The 25,696-nt window shown below is 43.2% G+C and overlaps 2 protein-coding genes across 5 annotated transcripts in view; one reads left to right on the top strand and one right to left on the bottom strand.

The window, feature by feature from the left end:
- Positions 1-2,705, top strand: part of Pfkp (phosphofructokinase, platelet) — a 63,987-nt gene extending 61,282 nt beyond the window's left edge. For all 3 annotated transcript variants that reach the window (XM_016006365.3, XM_006987844.4, XM_076572874.1), the window contains 2 exons: positions 1,301-1,403; positions 2,246-2,705. In XM_016006365.3, coding sequence (XP_015861851.1) covers positions 1,301-1,403; positions 2,246-2,402 — 260 coding nt within the window. In that variant the 3' untranslated portion in view covers positions 2,403-2,705. The remainder of the gene's footprint in view (positions 1-1,300; positions 1,404-2,245) is intronic.
- A 1,639-nt stretch (positions 2,706-4,344) lies between these two features.
- Positions 4,345-25,696, bottom strand: part of Pitrm1 (pitrilysin metallopeptidase 1) — a 33,949-nt gene continuing 12,597 nt past the window's right edge. For both annotated transcript variants that reach the window (XM_006987842.4, XM_006987843.4), the window contains exons 11-27: positions 25,048-25,161; positions 24,558-24,654; positions 22,624-22,758; positions 21,002-21,140; positions 19,457-19,573; positions 16,861-16,993; positions 15,175-15,295; positions 14,985-15,061; positions 14,593-14,758; positions 13,175-13,275; positions 10,924-11,044; positions 9,945-10,016; positions 9,212-9,324; positions 7,472-7,597; positions 6,311-6,456; positions 4,885-4,987; positions 4,345-4,749 (exon numbers count right to left, since the gene is read on the bottom strand). In XM_006987842.4, coding sequence (XP_006987904.1) covers positions 4,656-4,749; positions 4,885-4,987; positions 6,311-6,456; positions 7,472-7,597; positions 9,212-9,324; positions 9,945-10,016; positions 10,924-11,044; positions 13,175-13,275; positions 14,593-14,758; positions 14,985-15,061; positions 15,175-15,295; positions 16,861-16,993; positions 19,457-19,573; positions 21,002-21,140; positions 22,624-22,758; positions 24,558-24,654; positions 25,048-25,161 — 1,975 coding nt within the window. In that variant the 3' untranslated portion in view covers positions 4,345-4,655. The remainder of the gene's footprint in view (positions 4,750-4,884; positions 4,988-6,310; positions 6,457-7,471; positions 7,598-9,211; positions 9,325-9,944; positions 10,017-10,923; positions 11,045-13,174; positions 13,276-14,592; positions 14,759-14,984; positions 15,062-15,174; positions 15,296-16,860; positions 16,994-19,456; positions 19,574-21,001; positions 21,141-22,623; positions 22,759-24,557; positions 24,655-25,047; positions 25,162-25,696) is intronic.

Genomic DNA, 25,696 nt, shown 5'->3' with positions numbered 1-25,696 from the left:
CCCTCCACCACACCGACCCAGATGGATGCTCAGCACAGGCTCTAAGCCAGACCCAGCAGTCTTTTGCTCACTCACAGGCACACTGGTTTGCTTTATGTCCACCTGGCCCATGACTGACACCCAGACTGCTTAGATGTTGCAGTTCTTTGGGGTAGGACGCTTGTTTTGGTGATGGAAAACATCTGCCAGCTGTTTCCCTACTGTTGTTTCCATAGGGTCAAGTTGGAAAATGGAGGGTGGAGGGGCTTTCCTCCATACTCTGTGTACCATGGGAGTTTAACTTTCAGGATGTTTGGTAGACCCTTCCTGTGAAACCATCTGTCAAAACCTCCAGTTTCCTTTGTGGAAAGATTTGAGTGCTAAATGTATTTCATTCATGCTTAATGAAACTGCACACTTTTTTTTTTTCTTGGATAACTTTTCTAACATGTTTTCTAGGATAGTTTACAATCATTTACATTATCAAACATTTGCATGAGACTTTTCATACTGTTCCCTTTTGAGGCCTGCAGTTCTAGATCCCATTCCCTTTTCATAGTATTTATACCAGGGTTTTTGGCACCCTCTCCCCACCTCAGGCTTCTTTATCAGTCATACTAGGTATGTTTTCATCAGAAGAGATCTACACAATGACCAACATGTGGCTTACAAATGTGGCGCTCTACAAAAACAGATATAAAAAGTTCCAGCTAACTTTTAGTATTTTCAAAGTCCTGTGATTTTTTCTTCTCTTGATAATTTTTCAACATCACTTCATACTCTTGTATTCTTTCTGACTAGATTTCCTTTCCCAGTTTGTCTTTGAGCACTAATTATTAAAGTGAACTCTTCTTGCAATTTGAGCAGATATTCTTATTACACTATTTAGTGAAACACTTGGCCAGCACTCTAGAAAGTGCTCTCTTACTTTAGGTGGAAGGCAGGTAAAGGGCTCCTCTTTGGGTGTGTGACATAAAGAAGGCCCCAGCAGAATCTAGGCCTCTTTGTATCCATCCTGGAGGAGCCTTGATGGTACCTAAGGAAACAAGCCATGTTGGCCGTCTGGGAAGGACCCTAGTCTCAGAGGTCCCCTCAAGAGACTGCACAGCTGATGCTCAGGAGTACTCCACACTCCCATTGGGCTTTGCACTGAGCTGACACTCTTCAGAAGGCCTCCAAAGAGGGGCAGTTCTTTCCTCAATACACAGATGTACTCTCTGATGGTTTCTCTCACTTCACTGTCTTGTTTTTTACTGCGCTGGTAAATGTGCTCACTCAATATGCTGAGTAATTCTTAGATTTCTTATTCTAACTTTTACAGGGAAAAAATTTGTTAGCGATGATTCCATTTGTGTCCTGGGAATAAGCAAAAGAGACCTCCTGTTTCAACCAGTGGCAGAACTGAGGGAAAAAACTGATTTCGAGTAAGTCAATGAAATGAAATGTTCCTTATCTGAATCTCATCATGAGATGGTATGAGAATAGGAACTGTGAGGACAGATCACCAGTGCTACCCTGGCTACTGTATGGGACTCACTTATTGACCTCTTTTAGGTAATATATGAGCTTTTCTGAAGCTAGTTAAGTGCGTGCGTGCGCGTGTGTGTGTGTGTGTGTGTGTGTGTGTGTGTGTGTGTGTGTGTGTGAAACTAGGGCAGATGTTTTAGGAAGAAACAGAAGGAATGGTTTCAACTCACCTGTGTAGTGGGGTGTGGTGGAATAGGTCTGTAATCCCAGCACGGAAGCTGATTTAGGGGAGGCCTGAATTCAAGGTCAGATTGGACAACATGGTGAGACCTTGCTCCAAAACACTAAATATATAAAGGGCTGAGGACATAGCTTTGTAGTAGAGCACTTACCTAGCTGTATGGGGTAATCTCCAGTGACATATATGCATATACACATATATACATATGTACATACACATACAGACACATATGCACACACACACACACACACACACACACGCACACACACACACACACACACACACACACACGGCATTGTGGTAATACTTGTAATCCTAGCATTCATTTGATAAGCTGAAGGATTACAAGTTCAAGGCCACTCTGGGCTACATAGTAAAACCTTATCTTGAAATTAAAAAACAGTTGTGGTGTCTCCCCAGAGCCATATCAGGTGACTGCACCACAAAGCCCATCTTTTCTGGGAAGGCTATTCAAACAGCCCTCAGCAGCCTGTAGCAGTCAGAAGTTGTTTTCCAGTACAAATGTAATACTTGATGGCTGACTTGTCTTCCTGCCAGGCACCGGATCCCCAAGGAGCAGTGGTGGCTGAAACTGCGGCCTCTCATGAAGATCTTGGCCAAGTACGAGGCGAGCTATGACGTGTCCGATGCAGGCAAGCTGGAATCCTTGCGGCAACAGCAGGGCACCTCCCATGGAGAACCGGCAGCCATCTGATCAAGCATGCTATCGCCTGACCTACACACTTGTCTAGGGAAGCCTGTAACGTTCCCCGGGGACCATGCTTTTTGTAACATAGTTATTTATCAGCACTTTATGCAAGTATTGTTGACCAAGCATTGTCAGCAGTAATAATCAGAGAGCGCCACTTGCCATGACCACTGACCCATCAGACCCTGAGAAATGAAACCCAGCCTCGTGTGCTTGATCCGGTGTCAGTTTTCTACTCTATGGGGTACTTACTGTCTTGTGCTTTACCATGTGTATATCTTGTGGAAGTAAACATTTGGTTACAACTCCCATGGTCCCCAGCTCATTGTTTTAAGTAAGATGCTCTTTACTTGCCACCAAGGGTTTCCTCAGCAGTTTTATGGATGGAAGTTAGCCAAGTCTCCTTAGATACTCCAGGGGCAGGTATAGATGGGGACCCTGCAAATACAGTGTCATGAAAGGAGGGGAAAGGGAGCGCTATGATAGACGCCAGCTGTGTGCCACTAAGCGTGCCACATGGCACTCCTCTGTGTCCATACTGAAAGGGATGGGTTAGAGGACCTGAGTTTGGATCCCCACAACCCATTAAAAAGCTGGGTGTAGTGGCATGTACTAGCCGAGACAGGCAGAACTCCCTGGTGTGCTGGCCAGTGCCAGCCTGCTTAATGGGCTCCAGGCCAGGGAGAGACCTTGTGTCAAAATACAGAACAGAACAAATCAAAACCTGGTGGGTGATGCTCCATGCAGGACACCACGGGAAGTCTTCTGACCTCCAGCTGCATATGATGCAGAAAATCTGTCACATGCTCTCTCTCTCACCAACCCCCTACCCTCCTACCCCCCCCACCCTCCTACCCTCCCCACACGCATGCAGTGCTGGTTTGGGACCTGAGCTTATCTGGCTTTGACACTGATGATTGTATACGTGGAGAACATTATTAACTCCAGGTTTGTGATTTAGCTATTTAGAGGTACATCACTATGCTTAGCTAGATCTTCTTTGAAAATGAGATCAAGTGTAGAATTTTTAAATGACAAGTATTAAACCTGTGGTTAAGAGTAAGATCTCTCGTATTCTCAGTTTCAGCCCTAGTTGTACACTAAAGCCACCAAGGGGGTTTGAAGAACAATCTACCAACTTCTTCAAAAGCAGTGGTGCTGAGTGGAACTCGGGCTTTCACCCTCGGAAGGATCCTAACTCACTATTAAGGGTTAATGATGGGGTCCTAGGCAATAGACCGTCCACTCCACCCCACCCCATCGTAAATTGATGAGTCCTCTGCAGGGCAAAGCACCCTTGCCTCTTGTCGCTATCTAGATGTTCTCACTTCTAAAGGCATCCTCTAGACATCTACACAGCAGTAAGGAGGAAACTACAGAGGAAAGGGGTAATTAAAAGTCAATTGTGTTTGAGGATAAAATATAAAAGGCACAGACACTCAGTCTTCTTCCTGTCTCAGTAATGACAGAGGGCAAAAGCTTGAGTTAACATGAACACGGTTAGTTCTTAAGTGGATGCTCACTGGACAGCCCTGTGGGACTCAAATCTGCACTTCCCTTCAGGCTTATGGTGTGATCACACACACTCCATGCAGATCTCTCCATTTGTTCTGGTAGTCTTCTAAAAAAAATGATTTATCCTATGTGTGAATATTTGCCTGCATGTATGACTGCACCAAATGCATGCAGTGCCCTTAGGAACCAGAAGAGGAAATCAGATCCCCAGAAACAAGTTACAGATGGTTGGGAGATGCTATATGGGTTCTGGGAACCTATCTCTGGTCTGCAAGAGCAGCAAGTGCTCTTAGCTGCTGAGCTATTTCTCCAAATGAATATTCATTCCTTAAACAAACAAAAACAAACAAACAACCCCCCCCCAAAAAAAAACCCCCAAATTTACTAATTTTAAAGTAGTAAAATGTTGTTTAAAATAATGACTAAACCCAGGTAGGTTAGAGATGACTTTTATTTTTAAAATAAATGTTCTAGGCTTAGTAATGTTTCAGAATTTTAATTCGTCCACCTCTATCATTTAATGCATGATAACTTTATGTCTTCATGGTCACAGTATTTCCTTAAGTGTCTTTGCCTACCTTGTGAGTCAATAAACATCTTTGGTCAGACTTTTAATATAACTATGATTTTTTGGAACAACAACAAAGCAGCAACACTTGTGATCATTCCAATTTTAGTTCAGGGGCTTAGTTATTAAGAGCCTCTGGTTTCTTACATATACTCAGAAATATGAGAGATTCATTATCATCTTATGATCCATGATGGGTCTTTGGCAATTTTTGAGTTCTCTGGCCCGAGTATAGCCAGGCCGTGTGTGCTCTTCCCGATGCCAAGGTACCTGCAAGGGAGATGGCACATTGGACCATTTTCTATTTGTAGCATTTTTAGTGGTCAACAGTGGTCAAAGCCTTTACCTTTCTGAGTTTCCCTCCCCACAGCTAGCCCAGGCAGCCAGGGGACACATACTACTCACTTATGGCTCACAGAGGTCAGTTTGTCATGGCTGACGGCAAAGAGCTGTTCCCGGTACGCCTGCTTCATTTCATCAGAGAGGCCATACAGGAAGTGGTCCATTCCTAAAAGTGAAACCACAGGTCTGGCTGGGGAGATAGGTGGCTTGCACAGGGGCCTCTGTGCTCAAAGTATAGTGGGAACACTCATGTCACTTTATGGTATGCTCTTCAATCAAAAAGGTTATGTGGGCAAGAGATCAAACTTGACATCCACCTCTACAAAACGGTACCAATCCCAGTATAGACTCCCTTTCCAGAGTAAGGATGCAGAGTCAGTATAGGCCTCATGGGTAGGAATACCGTAAATAAAAGCAGCATTCAGTAATGATGTGGCCAGTCTGGTGCTAGGTCAAAATGTCTTCCTTCACCCAAACTAGCTATCAGATCCCCTGGGAATGAAGTTACAAGTGGGTGTGAACTGCCAGAGTCAGATGCTAAGGCCCAAACCCAGATCCTCACTCTTAATTGCTGAACCGTCTGCCCAGCTCCACCCTCCTTGCTTTTTGAGACAGGACTTCCCTCACGGGCTTGGAGCTTACCAAGCAGGGTATGTTGGCTGGCTGACTGGTGATCCTCAAGGATCTACCTGTCCTCAACTTCCCAGTGTTGGGATTAAGAAGTACCTACCACCGTGCCTGGCTTTTTACATGGAGTCAACTCAGGTCTTTACTGATGAAGCTGTTTTTAAGGTCAATGTTCAGGTGTTCAAGTGTTAAAATCTTAACACACAGGATAGAGAGATGGAGAAACTGCAAAAACATAGTTGCTACTGTGTGGTGGTATTGTGTTCCCCAAAATATTGTGCACCCTAATAAACTTATCTGGGGTCAGAGACAGAACAGACACTAGATACAAAGTCTAGAAAATGGTGGCACTCACACCTTTAATCCTAGCATTTCAGAGGTAGAAATCCCTCTGGATCTCTGTGAGTTCAAGGCCACATTGGAAATGGGCAGGCATGGTGACACAGGTCTTTAATCCCAGGGAGTGATGGTAGAAAGGAAAGATATATAAGGCGTGAAGACCAGAAACAAGCATTTTGGCCTGGTTAAGCATTTGGGCTGGTTAAGCATTCAGGTCTTTGAGCAGCAGTTCAGCTGAGACCCATTCAGATATGAGAACACAGAGGCTTCCAGTCTGAGGAAACAAGACCAGCTGAGAAGCTGGCCAGGTGAGGTTAGCTGTGGCTTGTTCTGTCTCTCTGACCATCCAGCATTTCACCCCAATAACTGGCCCCGGGTTTGATTTTATTAATAAGACTCTCTAAGATTCCTGCTACACTACTGGGTTTCATTCAGGTGAGTCAAGAGACACATGACTATGAAAACTGTCTGGAATTCTGCCCCCGGAAACCCAGGTTACCCAGGTTACCAAGACTTAAAATACCTTTATCCGAAGGAGCAACAGGAGAATCCACAGCAGAGAAAACAGAAAGCTTGGCTTCATCGATGTCCTGCTGTGTGAACTTCCCAGATTTAGCCCAGTCTACAGCCTTCCCAAAAGATTGGAGTGTTTCTATGGAGTTTGGATCCCTGGGAACCCAAAAGAGCCAAAACTGAAGCATTATATCAGAGGGGGGAAAATGGATGATAATCATGTGGATTTAACATTTTTAATTTTTTTCTTTCTGAGAGTCTACATTCTACACAGCCCACTGACAGAGCAATGTCCCTGGAGATATTTACATCTGACCCAGGCAGCCTCACAACACACTCCCTCTATATTGAATACCACAGTTCACCTGCTTACCTCGCTGCTCGACTGTGACTTCATCTAGAGAGGAAGTCACATGGATGGTGGGGTGTCAGGAATAGCAAGACATTATAGAAGAGCCAGAGAAGATACACATTAAACCTGCCCTGACTTCCCCAAGACAGACCTAGAATAATCCAGAAATGAGCTAGAGCGGGGTGGGGGTGGTAGGGGGTGGGGTGGTGGGGTGGTGGTGGTGGTGGTGGTGGTGGTGTATATATTTCTGGAATACTTTCTTGTGTCCAATGCTCCTCTTAGCTCTTTAAGCTCACCATCAAGGACCTGCAGATTTGTCAGTGGGACTCTCCCTGTCTAAAGTGCAGTTCTAACGCACAATCAGGACATGGAGAATGGCATCAGTGGCAAGGCCTTGCTCTTAGCAGGCTGGCATCCAAGACTTCAGGGAACAGTGCCTGAGAGACTAAACATTCACAGAAATGGCAATAGTCCCACACCTGTGAAAACCCAAGAGAACCATATCTTGCTTAGGTTCCCACAACAGAAGTAAGTTCAGAAAGCACTCTGATTGCATTCTACGGAAACATGCTGATTATGAAGCTAGAATTTTGTCTAAGGTAAACAATTCAACAACACAACCCTTACACTACTGTGTCTGTTCCTTGGCATAAGAAAGATACAGTCTGGTGGTTAGTTGCTCAAGATGGGGACCAAATAAACAGATGTAACCTTCATTGTACTAACATTCACATAGAATGGCGACATTCTGAGTGAATGGAGCCAGTGGCTGGAATGTGGGTGCTCTCACATGGGAAACATGACAACTCAGAAACTCACCTGTAAGAGTAAAGCGTGAAAATCCCACTGTGGCTGAGTTTAGCACCTCCACCATAAGCACCTCCTTTTTCTCGAATTTCTGTATGCAAGAATTTAGCCGTCATTAGACGGGCAAGGATCTTAAGACTGAAATAGAGGGAGCAAAAAACAAGTTAGAGCATGACTCATAGAAAGTGTAACATAAAAACCAATGTCAAGAAATGGGGTGGATGAGAAAAGGAAAATACAGTCTGGTTAGATTGTAAGGTCATAGACAGTAGGCCGGCTTCCAAGGCACTCTGACTTTTCTATCAGCGAGGGCCTTTCTAAGCTTCTGAGGTAGGGCAGAGCCTGGAGTCTAACCATTCCTCAGAGGAATCTGGAACTGTCCCGCATTCTCGATGGCCTTGCTTTCTGAGATGCATCAGTCTGGGTTGCTACCACTTCAGGGCTTCAGGGCAGACTGTCTTTCTCCTTGTGTGGATCTGTCCCTCTGCAGGACAGGTAGGTACCCTATCCATGTACCTCTATCTGCCACTTTCAAAATTTCCCTGCAACTCTCACATGCTGCATCTAGATGGCTAATATCAACTGTCAGCTTGAGGGGACACATATGTGTAGGAGTTTCTAGACTGAGTTTCTTGAAGTGGGAAGACTGAACCCAAACGTGAGTAGCACCGTCCCATGGGCTGGGGTCCCAGACTGTATAAAAAGGAGAGGGGAACTGAGCACCAGCATCCACTGCTCTCTGCTTCCTGGCTGTGGACACAAGATGAGATGTTTCAGGGTCCTGCTGCCATGGCTTCCTCATCCTGATAGAATGTAGCTTCTAGCCGTGAACCATAATAAACTCCCTTCTGTAGTTACTAATACACTGTCTTGTTTTTCTTCCTGGTGGCTTTATGCCCTTGTTAACATCCTTGCTGATAGTCTTCAGGGTGATTAGTGGATGTGTGTGTGTGTGTGTGTGTAGGTCAGAAGTCAGTGGTGAGTATCTTCCTCACTCAGTCTCTGTATTATAAATCACATCAGTTAACTGTCATGTGCTGCTTGTGTTTGCTGAGAGCTGACTCTGGGTACAGGGTAGGTTCCCTTGTCTCAGACTCAAGAGTGCTTATCTCAAGTGTCCTCTAAGACCTAGTGTCCTGGGGCAAGCCGGCCACCCTGGCCCTATGACAAGGACAATAGAGAACAGTCAAAAGGGCATTAAAAACATTGTGCCCCGAGAACAGCTGGAAGTCTCACAAGGGGAAATCACTGGCAAGACTTTGAATCTGGACACTAGCTGACAGCTTTGGCAATGCTTATCCAGTCACTTCTAGATATTTTAAGTGCAGGGTTTGATATTCTGCTGTCAACTGCTTGCTATTTGTTCTTTTATTTCTAATTGTTATATGCTATTTAGTAAACTAATTCATTTGTAACTGAAAGTTCAGCTATCATGGCCATTCTTCTGATAGAATACTCTTTATTATTGGAGGCAGGATTTCTCACCGAGCCTGGAGTACACTGATTTGGCTAGACTGATTGGTCAATGAGTTCCAGAAGTCTGCCTGTCTCTGCCTCTGTGGCACTGGGGTTACAGATGCCACCACATCTGGCTTTTCTGTGGGTACTGGGAATATCAACTCAGGTTTTCGCACTCTACCAACAAAGCCATCTCTCCAGCCAGTCCCCTTTCTACCTTCTATCATGCTGGATAAACAATTTTATTGTAGTCCAGATGTGAGAGAGGGGATGCACCTCTACCCCTCCTCCTACCTGGCATGATCCGGATCAGCATAGGGGACAGTTCTGACACACTCGCCAACATAATTCACAGGGAAGGGCAGCACAAAATGTGTCTTCATCTGGCAGGGTTTGAAGGTGGGGTCCTGATGGGCAGAGAGGCCTATGGGTCAGATTAGACTGCACAACAAAATGTGGTCCACAGTAAACCCAGTCTCCACCTCCCCAGCATCTCCTTCTCCATGGGAGTCACTAGCAAGGCTCTGCTAAGGCCGGCACAATAGAAATTCACATAATAGTATACTTATGGACTAACAAGAAACACTCCACATTTGGTAAGATGCATTAAAATGCAATTACTATTAAATTAAAAGCATTCCCGAGTGAGGCTGATTTTCCAGGAACACATTAAACTGCCATATTCTACAAAGAAACAGACCAAGAAGCATCATTGTGGAAACCAGAGAGTACAAGGGGATTGATGCCACTGCCTGACTGGAGGCCGCTGCTGTGATTTAAGCACCATAAACTACATTAAAATGAGGGTAAATTGAGAAGTGATGAGACCATTTGGCAGACTAAGTAGAGGCTTATTAAGAACTATGATACCCATTCTGGGCTGTCTCAAAAGAAAAGGCAAGAGACAGTGAATCCCCAAGTGTGAGGTTGCACAGTCCGGTCCTGGAAAGGACCCACTAGAAGAATGCTGATAATCTGAGGTTGCTCGAGCACACAGTAAGAAGCCTGACAGTCTGTGGTCACTCACTGTTATCAGCTTTCTGACGATCTGGGAGCCGTTAACGTGTGCACTGCCACTGGGGCCACTTTGTGTAGGTTTCTGAAAATAAAAAGTGTCCAAGAATGAAGAAAAACTTACTTGAAATAGTTAAGGAGGTATAGGCACTATAAAGTTCACAGAGTTCCTTACATGGATTAGCTAAGGCACACAGGCTTCATGTTGTAAAGCAGTGAAATTTTAAGCACATTTTTCAAATAGTCAATGAAGAAAACTATTTCTAGTCATAAAACTGTGTCTTTCAGAGCCAATGAGATGACTCAACAGGTCTGGGCCTGCAAGGTGGAAAGAGACAACTGATTCCTACAAGTTGTCTATGACCTTCACATGCACTGTGGCACACTCATGCTCACACACATACATTCATTCACACGTGGAAATAAAAGTAACAGCAGCAACAACAAAAACAATGACCAAAGAATCCCTGTATCTTCCAAAGCATGAGGTTATGGCGAACAGGCTATAGACAGACGCCCAAAGGAACAGTGGGTTACTTCTGTGTGGTTTCCCTTCCCAGGGGAATGAAGAGGACAAAGAGACAGAGACACCAAATGACAAAAGGAAGAAGGGACATGTAACCACAGCAGAGAAGACACTAAAATAATTCCTGCATGATCTGCACTGATAAAGCTTTTTACCAATTTGTGTCTGATTCCAAGCCTAACAAAATGCAGGGAGCAATTTAATTGGATCATGGTTTTTGTCTCTTTATTTATTACTACACTCCACGACAAAGTGTGCTCTTCTCTATGAGGAGAAAGCTCACCTCAAAGCATGAACAAAACTACATGATGTAGGGTTGAAGACCAAATCAAGGGTCTGAATTCACTTAACTAGGTTGACTAAGTCACTTAATCCTCCCATACACCTACATCTCCAAATATAACCATAAGGATATTAATTCCTATATATCTCATGCACTGAGACTAGGTGACATGGTTTCTGTTACCTCGACAATATGTGGACGGACGGGTTTCCGTTCCTTTTTGCTGCGGCCAATATTTCTAAGAAAGTTTTCCACCTCTTTCTCTGCCTGAGGCATCTGCTGAGATGTGGCATTGACTGAGCATCTGCAGAAAAGAATTGTGTACATGTAAAATCACCTAACCATTATTTTACTAACATCATATTCTTGTACAAATGACACAGAAATGTGAAGTGATTAACATTGTTTTTGTTATAAAACACTAAAAAAATCTTTAAAAGAAACAGTATCCAGATGTAGAAATCATGCAGCTGTCTCATTCTCTAGAGTAGCTTTAACATCAGTGTGGTCCATGTGACATCCATGTCACTCCCTCACAGCTGTGAACACAAAGGTTCTCTGAAGAGCAAAATCAAGAACATGAACACTAGCAGCTTCCATCAATGCCTCAGATTTATAACAAAAAAGCAGAAAACTTAAAATCATGACTATCCACAAAAGAATTCTGAAACTACAAACTTGTTCTAAAATAGAGAATTAAAAATAGAAACCATGTACACATCTTACTCTATGTATAGGCACATGTGTGCAGGTGCCCATGGAGGCCAGGAGAAGACACTGGATTTTCTGGAGCTGGACTTACAGGCAATTGTGAGCTGCTCAATGTGGGTGCTGGGAACTGAATTCCAGTCCTCGGTAAGAGCAGCAAATGCTCTGAAAGCTGAGCCCTCTCTCCAGCTCCATAAACCAGAAATTAAAGATGCCAAAAACATTTTAAAACATCCTTTTACAAAACTCCTCCCCACTTGAGAGAATCACGAAGATTATGCATGTTTCCCCCTTTTGGAGTTAACTCACAGCAGACACTATTTAATTAATACTGCGGATGGGCTCTATACTCACTTCATGTATAGATTACTGATTATTGCATGTAAGAAACTTGCAGAGACAGTTTGATGGAGAAGGAAGTAGACAATCTAAGTTCCCTAGGCTGGTCTTGGGTATTATGGTGAACACAGGAGGAAGCCATCCTAGGGTATAGGTGAGTGCTAGGGTGTAAAATGAATCCTGGGGAAAGTTAGCCTGGGATGTAAGAGTAATTGCTGGGCCAGGCTGGCCTGGGGCACCATGGTGAATGCTGGACTAAATAAAGCCTGGGGTGTAAGGGCAAGCACTGAATTCAGCTGGCCTGGGGTGAAAGGGAAGGAAGTGCAAACCAGGCCCACAAGATACTGAAGGCTGGAGCACTGAGGATGACCAGGCCCCACTCTTGCGGCTAGTCTGCCCTGTGGCATCTGTTAGTGGTTCTCGAGAACTGACTGGAGGAAGAGACAGGAGTCTATGCAAAACAGTAGCTTTAATTATGCATTTTCTCATTAATCATCAGTGAATATGATAGCAAGTGGTAGCAAGACACTGCACGTAAACTACTGATACTTCATTTTTATTCACCTCAAGCCTGAATGCATAAAGCGAATTTAGTGTGTACAAACTGCTACAAGACACTGGTTGTCCTGGCTAAAATGTCAACTTGACACAAGCTAGCATCAACTGAAATGAGAAAACCTCAATTGAGAAAATGCCTCCATGAGATCCAGCTGTAAGGCATTTTCTTAATTAGTGAGTGATGGGGGAGGGCTCAGTCCATTGTGGATGGGGCTACCCCTGGGCTGGCGTTCCTGAGTTTTATTCAAGAAGGCTGAGCAAGTCCTGACGAACGAGCCAGTAAGAAGCACCCCTCCATGGACTTATCAGTCCTTCCCTCCAGGTTCCTGCCCTGCTTGAGTTCCTGTCTTGACTTCCTTCAGTGGACTGTGACGCTGGATAGATATGTAAGCCAAATAAAGCCGTTCCTCCCCAAATGCTTTTGGTTGTGGTGTTTCATTACAGCAACGGAAACCCTAATAGGCTACCAGTCTTGAGTAAGATAACCTTCACTAGGTCTCACGGATTCCTTGTTTATGAAATACTTACTTTTAAAAGCAAATAACTTTTTAGTTGGTACCATAAGCCTACTTTGTAGTTCAAGACTTAAATTAGTCGCTTTCTTCTCCACTACACCCATTATTAAATTAAAATGCTATTCTTTTCATTTCCACAAAACATTATTTTGAAGTCTAGGTGCAGTCCTGTAACTTAACACCTACACCAACACACTTTCTGTTTTGAAGATAAATTTAGGTAATTATATCTTCAAAAAAGAATATTGAAAAAATGATATTTTATGAAATGGTGTGAATCATAAGATCTGTTTGGAAGCAATCGGGGCACCCACCTCATATTATCACAGTTTAGTAGGTACTTCTTGATCCGGGGCAGTTTTCTCAGGATGGGCTTGATGTCTGTCATTTCTGCAATTCTTTTCATCAACCTGACCTAGACAATAGGAGGCAGATACTGAGTCAGACCACACCCACAGTCAATACACTGCACAATTCAAACAAATTTTAGGTGACAGCCGTGGTGGTTGGGATAAGAAAAGTCCTCTGTAGACTCATGTATCTGAATACTTGGTCCACTGATGGTGATGCTGTTTGGGGAGATTTATAGGACCCCTTGGATGTGCTGCTTTGCTGGAGGGGGTAAGTTGGTGGGGGTGGGATTTGAGGGTTTATAGCCTCACCCACTTCCTGTTTTCTCTGCTTCCCGGGTATGGAGGAAAATGTGGCCTCTGCTTCTGCCTCCTATTGCCATGCCTTTCCCATCATCATGGACTCTATCCCTCTGAAACCACAAGCTAACATAGATCTCTTCTTCCTTAAATTGCCTTTGGTTATGGTATTTTATCACAGTGGCAGGAAAATAATACAAGAGTATTTGTGATGCTCTAGAATTTGGCAGTTATAGAAAATATGTTTGCAGAGCACAGCAATTTTTTTTTGGCACCTTGCAATTTCTACATTAGTAGTAATTTTTCAGTTTCAAGTTGTTTATTTCTTCTCTGGACAGGTCTGAAATGCAAACATCCCTGATCCAGGTCCTGACTGATCACTAGATGTGCCCTGGTATGGGGTGCACATGCGTGTCTACTGCCAGCATCACTTGGGTGCTGCTGAGGGAGCATATGGCACCAAGAGGAAAGTGAGTTCAAACCAACACTTTCTGCCATCAAGTCTGGGAATTGGAAATCAGAATTTAGCCAGGCAGTGGTGGCAGACGTCTTTAATCCCAGCACTCAGGAGGCAGAGGCAGGTAAATGAGTTCGAGGCCAGCTTGGTCTACAGAAGTGAATTCCAGGACAGCCAGGGATACACAGAGAAACCGTCTGTGTATCCGAAACCAGAAACTAAAAACAAAACAAAACAAAAAAATCAGAATTAAGTTAAAAAGTTAGCCTTCTGGTTTCAGTCTCTGTGTGTATGTAAATGTATTTTCACAGCCATATGTGCAAACATGTATATGTGGAGGCCAGAGGACAACTTCAGCTCATTCCTCAGGATCCACCCACCTTTTTAATGAGACACTGTCTCTCACTGGCCTGGAACTCCTTACATAGGCTAGGCTGGCTGGCCAGCAATCCTCAGGAATCTGTCTGCCTTGACTTCTTAGCACTGGTATTATAAGCATAAGCTACCAAATCCAGCTTTTAGAAGGTTAGCTTTCTGAGATAAAATCACTTATTACCAGAGAACATTACCAATTCCAGGAAGCCTTGCTCATCCTGAACAAGCACCTGTCCTTGCCAGTGCCCACCTGATCCATCCCACCGAAGGTCTCCTGCAAGTCTCCTGCAGGTGTGAGCGTCTTGCTCGCTCTGAGGGATGCATAGAGATGCCCCGAGTCTGGAATGCCATTGGAGAGCTCCTGAGCAGCCATCTTCACCAACACTTTGAAGTGCTCTTCTTCTTCAAAGCATGGGCTACAAAAACACAGTGAAGTCTTGGAGACCGACCCAGCTCCAGTTTGACACAGCAGCAAAGTTATTACAGAGTAATCCGGTACCTTTCAAAATTTTCTATGTCCTTAGGAATTACAAGTAAAATCAGACTAGAATCTGACAAGTGAAGAAAATCCTTGGGGAAGCATTTCAGAATTGGATATGTTAAACTCCCACTTATTTTAATACACAGTGCAAGTAAAGTTACTTGTTAAATATTTCACTCCACAGATGCATCATGTCTGGCAGGTTCCGTTCCAGGCAGAGGGATGAAAACAGTACACCCTACATCACCAAGGAAAAATATAAAAGACGAAATTAATTATGGTACCATTAAAACTAAGGACACTGTAGAGACAAGCCTTTGACTATAGCCGTGATGGAGAGTGAAAGGCTACCTGCTCATAGGTATCCAGCTGTGAGTCATCAGGGAGCACATGGGGTGAAACGGTCATGCCTCCTGTCTTTAGCTCAATCTGTTGAGCTTGCTCTCTGTAGTCAAGGATGCCACAACCCAGCCTGATGAGCAAAAAAGCACCTGAGTTATGAGAGTTGCCTGTGCCTATCATTTTCAAAAACTGCACAGGGTATGTATGCTAATTCATAACCGCAATTGTACACTCTCCTATCTCCTGTACACGTCACTGTTCCTGAATGCATGCTAGCATAAACCACTCAGTGTGCTTACTCACTGAGGTACAAATCCACTTCTCCATTTGGAACTCATATCCAGCATCCAGGACGCTAGACTTTAGCAGTTAGTGTCCGGCTAAAGATAACAGGATGCATGTGCTTTTACAGTCTTCAGCTTGTACAGTTGTCATGAGTGCTCTCTTCCCCCTAAATATTTTCGCACATACTTTATTTGCTCAAATATCTGGTGATGGAGTGGAGGAATCTGAGAAATATGTGTAGAATATGTATACTGATGTATCTAGAAGAAATATTATCCATCTGAGCCCAGAGCACTACTGTGAAGTGCTCCTGAAAACTGGGTTAAAAGGACAGACACTAGGAGCTATTAAAATGGTTGAGAATTGGCACAAAACTTCCTAAAAGTCAAAGATGCATTTTCCATGCAATCCAATCCTCAGCCAGCATATAGGCTCCAGAGCCAGGCAGCATTTGGAACATGCAGGCAACTTGAACTCCATGAAGGGCACATCAGACCGAGGGGCAGCACCCAGCCACCGCGCACGGTGGTTTAGGTTTCCTCGACTTTTTCTTTTATTCTATTATTTCATATGTTTAAGTATTTGCCTGCATGGATGTCTGTGTACCACGTGTGTCCTGGTGCCTGTAGAGACCACAGGAAGACATCAGAATGCCTGGAACTGGATTTACAGTCAGTTGTGAGCTACCATGAGGGTGTTGGGGATAGAACCTGGGGCCTCTGGAAGAGCAGCAAGCGCTGCTGGGCCATCTCTCCAGCCTCAGTTTCCCTTTACTGTCCTATAGCAGGAGAGGAAGCCTGCAGTTGTCAAGACAAACTCACATACAATTTCTAATCTATCCACAGGCTGGCCTGTGGGGGAAAACAGCCATTGCCAAGTTAGGTCAGGAGAAAAGCAGAGACAGGAGGAGGCTGTCCACCTGGACAGACAGCAGAGACAGGAGGAGGCTGTCCACCTGGACAGACAGCAGAGACAGGAGGAGGCTGTCCACTTGGACAGACAGCCCTCAAGCTACAGCTGTTCCTTACACTGAATTGTTCTTATTTCCTGATTAAGTGTATTCCCCTTGTTCAAGATCTTCGGTGATTCATCTGAACAGATGCCTTCATAAGTATTACCCACTTCTCTAGATTCATATGTTAATGTAACGTATTTAAAATGAGAAAACATGTCCATAAGAAAGCAAATACCATTGTATAGGCAGTGACAACACTAAGTTTTAAAAACCAAATAACCCCCCTGGGAGGTTTTAAAAACAAAATAATTCCCTGGGAGGTGACACCCATCAGGGCATGAAAATAACACAAATACTCAAAGGAGACACACACACACACACACACACACACTAATAAACATCATAAAAATATGCTGAACAGCATGGATGTGCATCTACTATGCTCTACAACTCACTTGGTCAGCACATTGCAGAAGAGAGGCACATAGGGTCTCAACTCCTCTGGAAGGGTGTTTAAGCTGGAAAAGGCTCGGAAATATACCACACCATTGGTGGGCTGGGGGCAATACTGCACAGGGATATCTCCAGCTGGAAAACAAAAGCAATCCTTTTGGTTTAATTAATAAAATTTGAATGGGTTTGTTGTTGTTTTTGAAGCAGGGTCTCATGTAGGTAGGGCTACCCTCAAACTAGATGTTTATCGTAGGATGGCCCTGAGCTCTTGATTTCTCCTGCTGGGATTACAGTAGGGTTTAAGTGATACTCAACATGCTGGGCAAGCTCTCTACCAACTGAGCTACGTCCCCAGCCCCTAATCATTCTTTAAGAAATCATGCTACTACTTTTCAAGGATGGAGGTTTAGAACTTGTAAGAGCATAGAAACATACTGATCATTTCCCATGGCTGATACATGTTTCCTTACTGCACTTTCCTTACGGTATGAAGTGGAAACACTACAGTGTAAGGCAGCCCCTGCTTGCTAAAGCACTGGGATGGAACAACCATCATGTTTTTCTGGGTGCACAGCTAATTTCAGCCCCATCTCGGTGTCAGTTTCACCTGTATCTGAGCTGTACCCTGAGAGCTTTCCTTCATCACTATGGTTAAGTCCATGTTGATGGTCATTCCCACAACATCTGACTTCATTGTCCCATCTCCATATGCTGCTGGTCTCCCCCCAGTGAGTACTCCCACCCTTCAGGAGCACTGTCCTCCACAACCCTCATGATATCTTAGGACACCATGACCTTAGGGCATCTCCTCATCTCTGGGGGTAGGTTTTCTGGATTCTGTTTTATATATCCCCACCTAGCAGAGTGCCCTATACTGAAAGTGGAATGAAAATGTTCGGTGATGAGTGATTTATTGTCTCTATTTCTTGAAATTCCCTTATAAATAAAAATATAAGAGGGGTCATGGTGATCACTCAGTAGTCAAAGTGCTTGCCTCACAAGCAAGAGGACCAGAATTGGGATCTCCAGACATCCATGTAAAATGTCACATAGGCATAGCAGCCCACTTTTAATTTTAGCCTTGAAGGTTGGAGATGGGATTTCCTGGAAGAAGTTGTCTAGCAAGATTAGCCATATTGGTCAACTCTGAGTTTGATTGAGAGACCCCGCCTCAATAAATAAGTTATAAGATCAGTGGAGAATGATTCTCAATATCAACCTCCACATGCACATGCTCCCCACATGTTCACTCAACCACATACAGGTGCATCTGGAATCTCACACACGCATATCACACATGAAAATGATTTCTGGGAGTTTTCATTCCCTCCCTGCGTCCCCTCTCAGCTAAACACATAAACCTATACAAATAAATCAGACATGGCAAGTGAGATAATCACTGTTAAAATATGCAAGGCAGGGTAAAGATGACTCACAGGAAACTGTTTCTACCCTGGGGTTGTCATCCAAACAGCAAACAGAAGGCTCTCAGTTCCAAAATCAAATCAAATCAAATCCATCCATCATCCACAGTGCACATTAAAGCTCAACCTCTGGCTGGATCAATAGAAAACTACCCATGGCCACTCACAAGTTCATGTGGCAACATCTTCCAGGAAAATGCTCTTCCAGAGACAACTGTCTCTCATGCCACCAACCACAAGCAAAGGGAAAACAAGCAACTCTGAGATCTCACAGCAGTGATACAGGAGGCCCACAGCATCCCCAGGCCCTGTCCTTTCTCTGGAACTCCTCAGGACCTAACTTTGCCAATGTTTATTTATCCCCTCACTTCCTCTCCAGGATGACAGTCAAGCAAAAGAGCTAGAGTGAGGCACGCGCTCAGAAGATTCCTACAGTCTTCCAAAGACATCCTGAATTCGACCACAGGGAAACACCTATCCTCACCTGATTCCAGCAGCAGTGAATTCCCTTGACACCATCAAATCTATACTTACAGGAAGAAACAAAGCTTCTTACCGAATAAAGAAGTCTATGGTCATTGAGGTCAAAATAATTTGCAAGGACTGGGAAAAGCTCAGTTGGTGAAATCAGGGGCCTGAGTTTGATCCTCACAATCCACAGAAAAAAAGAAAAGAAAGAAAGAAAGAAAGCCAGGAGTGGAGGTGTACCCTGGTAATCCCCAAACTGGGAGATGGAGACATGTCACCAGCTCACCAGCCTAGCTGAACTGCAAAGCCCCAAGTCCCAGTGAGTGACATTGTGGTGACAGTGTCTTGAAAAACATACCTGACCAGATAGACACAAGATTGGCCTTTGGCCTACACACACACACACACACACATATACATGTGTGTGTATAGATATAGACATACATACACACACATACACACATGTACACACATGCATGCACATGCACATATATATGTGTGTATAGAGACATATATACACACACACACATATGCACATATAAACCAACAATAATTTGCAAGGCATATAAACAGCAGAACTATATGAACAGGTTGCTCACTCAGATGTTTTCTGGAAAACATCTAAAACATGACTCTGCCTGTTTGCAAACTGCTTCTTCATGCAGTCAAAGCACCCAGGTACCCATGAGAAGGACTTGATGGTGACCTGCGAGCGCGATGTCAAACTTGGTGACAGGCATGGTGGGCTCAATGTCAGAGACTTTTAGTGCTGGGAGACAGGAGGCATCTTGAGGTTTACTTTGCTGAGTTCGTAATTCTAAACCTAAAGTGGAAAAAAAAAAAAAAAGGTGAAAATGAAAACCAAACAACCCCGACTGAAAGTTTTAAGGTTCTATGCTCTTCTTGGTCTGCTAGTCTTCATTATATAAGATCCAAGGTGAGCCACTGAGGCCACAGGTAGAGGAGACACAATCATCAAAGCACAGAAGTGCTTGCCACACCGTGTCTAGGCAAACCTGATGTCACTGCATCATTCTGCAACTACCCCAGCACCCCCACTGCCCCTTGTGTGTATATATTCATAGTCAACATTTGAATCACTCAGCTATTTTTCTTTTTTCTTTCCTCTAATCAAAAGGTCCCTCATGCTAAGGACTTCAGTCTTCTGTGGCAGTCAGACACCAAAAACACTGATGTAAACTTAATAAACGTTTTCCCATTGCCAGGCATCTTCTGACTGGCCTTTAATCCAGAGGTTCCAAGCACTGTGCCTAGTTTAAGTGAGCTCTGCAGAGAATCTGCACAGAAAAAAAAACTTTTGTAGCCTGAGCATCATCATTAATGTCTTGTGCTACTGCTCTACTTCAACTTTCAACTTGACACAATCTAGAATCACCTAGAAAGAGTCTCGATGAGGAATTATCTAGACAGGGTGGATTTGGTTATGTCTGTGGGGATTGTCTTAAAAGAGTTAACTGAGGTAGGAAGACCTGCCCTGAATGTAGGTGGCGCCACTTCATGAGCTGGGCTCTGAATTACCTAAGAATAAAGAAAGCTAGTTGCACACAAGTAGGGAAATGGGCATGAATGTATTCTCTGCACTCTGATCTCCACTCTGGATGTGTTGTGATAGCTGTTTCACATTCCTGCCACCTTAACTTCCCTATGATGGGTGGCCCATAACCTGGACCTGTGAGTTGATATAAATAAACAAACTATAGTGTGAATTTTCTGAAATGGTTAAATGTCATGGGTGGAACCCATCATGACATATATGAAGTCCGTAGGTGTCTAAAGAATATCTTGCCTCTAACTATGAGGGGTAAAAAGTTCACTAGGCTGTACAGAGGGTAGAGAGCGTGCAAGCATTAAGACAGATGCATGGCCTTTAAAACAAGCAAAACTTTTCTACTGCCAAGTGTTGGATTCTTTGGTGAGGCGTTGCAGGGCATGGAGGGGAAAGACAGGAACAATGGCCTTCAGTTGAGAACTACTGATGTAATTAACTGTGTTTCCAGGCCTGGAGGCACAAGCCTGTATCCCAGCTAAAGGCAGTGGGAAAGTTCAAGGTCAGTGTTGAGCCCTTATCTCAAAATAAACAGTGAAGAGGCTAGAGACAGAGCCTCGTAGGAGTGCACTTGCCTAGCTCTGACAACGCCCTGAGTTCAGGCCCGAGGAACATCAGGCCAATCATAGGAATCAGATGCATCCCATCAAATCAAGTAAGCCACCTCACCCCAATCCCTCTGACCTTTCTGATAGATCTGCTGCTTGTCCGCCTGGGAGAGAGAATTCACCTTTTGCTCTAGCTTTTCAGTTTCCATTTGCGTTTGTTTCTCATAATATTTGTCATCTGGCTTCATGGATAAAGTCAGCTTGTGCTGGTTGTTCTGTCGAAACCATGGCAACAAGAACGCATATTAAAACACGATTAGGTGAAATTAAATCCAACAAATTAAAACATGAGAGCAGTGCGCACCTGGGCTTACAGTTCTGTTGACCCGACTCTCAGATAATGAGAACTTTGTTCAGGCTGTTTGGCAGCTCTGAGCACACGGGCCATATGAAACACTCGCGACCATACCTGCTCTATGGTCAGTACGTGAGCCATAGGGGCTGTTACTTCAATCAGGCCAACTGTAACCACTGTCTTTCCCAAAATGTACATTTTGGCTGTAAAGAAAACCTGCACTTTCTGATATTATGAATTATTTTAAAGATAAGAGAACTCAAAATTAATTCTTATCTAGTACTATGAATTTCTGAAAGGCTAGAACTATAATTTTTTTTTTTTTGGTTTTTCAAGACAGCGTTTCTCTGTGTAGTTTTGGTGCCTGTCCTGGATCTTGCTCTGTAGACCAGGCTGGCCTCGAACTCACAGAGATCTACCTGGCTGTGCCTCCTGAGTGCTGGGATTAAAGGCATTTGCCACAACCGTCGCAGCTAGAAGTATAATTTTTTGTTTGTTTGTTTGTTTTGAGACAAGGTCTCAGGCAGCCCATGCTGGCCTTAAACTTATGATGTAGCTAGGGATGACCCTGGGCTCCTGATCCTCCTGCCTCTGCTTCACCAGTGCTGGGATGACAGGCATGTGCCACCATGTTTGCCTCTTGAACAATAGTTTATCAGTTTATAATTTAAGTGTACAAGACAGATGTTGACCAAATATACAAAAAAAAAAAAAAATGGCAGGTGTTCTTAGCCTACTTCTGTTATTTACTTCAACAATTAAGCATGTGCACATGATATTCAATAAAGAGTGGCATGTAGATCTGATTACAATAAGAACTTCCCAACAGCTGGATGTGGTGGGGGTTGCCTGTTATCCCAACACTCAGGAGGCAGAGGCAGGAAGGCTGAGAAGCAAGCTTGGTGTATGCCAGGACTCAAATCAATCAAAGTATGTATGGGAGGCGGCACGTATAGGACACAGAGAAATCATAGGTCAAATGATCACATTCCTTTTTCCAAACAATGCCAATTCGCATGAGAAAGCTATCCTTCAAAACAGGTAACAGTGTGACCCTCAGTAATTAAGTAGAGTACAACAGAAAATAAGCAACCAAGTACAGCTTGCTAGAAAGTGGGGGAAACAGAAATTAATAATTCATTCTATATACACATATTACTATAATAAACTAAGTACTAAACTTGCATTATAATCTCAAAAACAGAATTTAAGGCATGTAAGCACATGTATTTCTTATTACATATACACACACATACATACATACATACATACATAATCTATTAACAGAAACTGACTTACATAGATTGTGATCTTAACTTTGCAATTTTCAAAAACTTGACATTTTTCAATATTTTGAAATCTAAGTAATAACTACCAAGTTATAGATTCTCCAATTTTCTTACCTTAAAATACTGTTCTACTTTTTCTTGTAAAAATTTTGGATTTTCCTTAAGGCACTGCCTAAATTTAGTCAACTGATTTCCCATCTGCAGGAGTTCCACAGGGTCCCCATCATGATTCCAGCAAGAAGCTATATACTACAACAAAGAAATATAAACATAAAGTGCAGTGTTATAACCTCAGAACTAGGCTACCCCAGTAAACATCAAAGGCATGACAGTCTATTATGATACCAGGGTCTACTTAAAAACACCATGGATGAGGGGTGGGGATATAGTTCAGTTTGTACAGCACTTGTCTAGTATGTCCAAGGCCCTGTGTTCAATCCCTAATATGTGATGGTATTGTGTTCCCCAAAATATTGTGCACCCTAATAAACTTATCTGGGGTCAAAGACAGAACAGCCACTAGATACAAAGGCTAGAAAATGGGGGCACTCACACCTTTAATCCTAGCACTCCAGAGGTAGAAATCCCTCTGGATCTCTGTGTGTTCAAGGCCACATTGGAAATAGCCAGGCCTGGTGACTCACGCCTTTAATCCCAAGAAGTAAGCCTTTAACCCAGGGAGTGATGGCAGAAAGAAAAGATATATAAGGTGCAAAGCAGGAACTAGCAGCATTTGGCTGGTTAAGCTTTCAGGCTTCTAGCAGCACAGTTCAGCTGAAAGCCATTCAGATATGAGGACACAGAGGCTTCCAGTCTGAGGAAACAAGACCAAGCTGAGAAGTTGGATAGATGAGGTTAGCTGTGGCTTGTTCTGTCTCTCTGACATTCCAGCATTTCACCCCAATAACTGGCCCCGGGTTTCATTTTATTAATAAGACCTTCTAAGATTCATGCTACACAAATATCCTCCATCCCCAAGACATAACTGTTTATAACGAAGTTTAAAGTCTATTAATTCTATTTTGCTTATGATATATAATATATTAGCTATATAAATAAATCCATTTCATATAAAAAAGTAATATTCTCAAGCAGTCAGTTAAGAGGCTGGGGAGACAGCTTAGTTGGTAAAGTACTTACTTTGCAAGCACATGTGATTGATCTCCAGAACCCCCATTAACAAGAAAGAAGCCAAGCACAGTGGTACATGTTTGGTAGGCAGAGACAGGTGGGTCCCTGTTGCTCACTGTCTAGCCAGCCTCACCTACTTGGTAAGAGGCCAGTGAGAGGCCCTGACTTAAAGAAATGGTGGACAGTAGTTGAGGAGCAACATCTGATATTGCCCCCCTGGTTTGCACATAGACATCCAGATACACATACACCTTCATACACACATAGACGTGCATACTTAATACTCACAGGTAAATAAAAGAGAACAAAACTAACAGCCAATTAAGCAAGCTAATCAAAAACTAATAAAAAGATCTGGTAAGATGGCTCAGTGGTAAAGAGAGCTACTGCTCTTGCAGAGGACCCATGTTCAGTTCCCAGGGGATCCAATACTGTCTTCTGCTCTCCAATGGCTCCTACATGCACACAGTGCACATAAATTTTCATAGGCATTCACTCACACACATACATTTAAAAAAAAACTTTAAAAAGAGAGAAAAACTAAATCATAAGTGTATTCATAAATGATTTGAAATTAAATCATAAGTATATCTGTATTTGATTCAGTATGGTAGAAGTTTCTCAGCTCAAATGAAAATCAATTGTCAATGTTAATCAATATATTCATTGCTGTCAAGAACCACAGTTCTGGTGAGCATCATGGTGCATGCCTAGAACCCTGGCATTCAGGATGCTGAGAGAACCGGGCTTGGGGCTGCATGGCAGGACCTTGTTTCAAATACAAATAAAAATTATAAAAACAAGTTTAAAAAAAGAATAAAACAACATACCAATAAAAAATAAACTCAGAAAGACTTACTAGTTATAAAATCAAAATCAAAACGAAAGGGAAAGCAGCTGTAGCAATGATCACATACCGACGTCAGGGCCAGGCCAAAGCTGGTAGACTGATGCTTCATCTGGATTTCGATTTTGTGAAGCAAAGCTTCAATCCGATCATCTTCAAATCCTTTCCTAAAAAACAAGTGAGATGCTGTGAAAAGAGAGAGGTCACATGGTGGCAAAGGGAATACAGAAACAATTAAATAAGTGACATATAAGGAGGGACTATATGGGGGAGGAAGGAGCAAGGGGTGGGACATAAAGATGGGAAAGACAAATAAGAACAAATCATACACCACACACACACAAATACACACATGAAAATGTCATACCACCTGTTAGTTTGTATGAAAAAAAATCCAGAATAAAAATCAAATATATAAACAACTAAATTGAACCAACACATGTCACACATTACATGGAGAGGAGGTTGTCAATGGTGGCAGTGGAGATGGCTCCGTCTCCTTCCCACAGAACACTCATGAAGGAAGGACAGAAGCAGCTCATCATGACCCTCGCACGTACTCAATAACTTCTTCAATTGTCCTGTCTACGAGCTCTCGGACTGTCTTGACATCGTTCTCTCCGATCCCTTGGAGGCCAACACTGAAGTAAGCCTCCCTCGTGTAGCCATTATATCTAGAATACAAGAGCAAACAATGCCTCAGCAGCCAAGCCCTTTCCTTTGTGATGTACTTTACTGACGTATCAGGACTAAAGACTCTAACTCATGACCCCACTGAAAAATGCATTAAAGCAATGGACTAAAGTAATGGTCTCAGACACTTGCTTCTAGTGGCTAGTCAAATGTACAATCATAACCTTTTAAATATTTCTAAAAGTCAGTACTACTTAAGCTTCTGCATTATGGTAAAACAATCCTAGAAAGAGTGAACTGCTGAGCTTTACAACACCGTAGTGTTTTAAGGAATACTTAATGACAGGAATTTTAAAGCTCAATGTAAGTGGTATTGATGTAGAACACCAATAAATCCAGGCCTTGGAACACAGACAGGTCTGGAGTGCCAGTTACCCCAGAGGCTGAGGCAGGAAGACTGAAAATGCAAGGCTATCTGGGCAAATCAGTCAATCAATCAAACAGGCCAATCAAATCAACTAAATTAGTCACATCAATTTCCATCAAACAAATCAATTCAGCCACCTGCCAACTATA

The sequence above is a fragment of the Peromyscus maniculatus genome, chromosome 5 (assembly GCF_049852395.1).
Source record: "Peromyscus maniculatus bairdii isolate BWxNUB_F1_BW_parent chromosome 5, HU_Pman_BW_mat_3.1, whole genome shotgun sequence".
NCBI classification, from domain to species: Eukaryota; Metazoa; Chordata; class Mammalia; order Rodentia; family Cricetidae; genus Peromyscus; species Peromyscus maniculatus.
The sequence above is the reverse complement of the archived record's forward strand: the minus strand, read 5'-3'. Positions and strand labels throughout refer to the sequence as shown.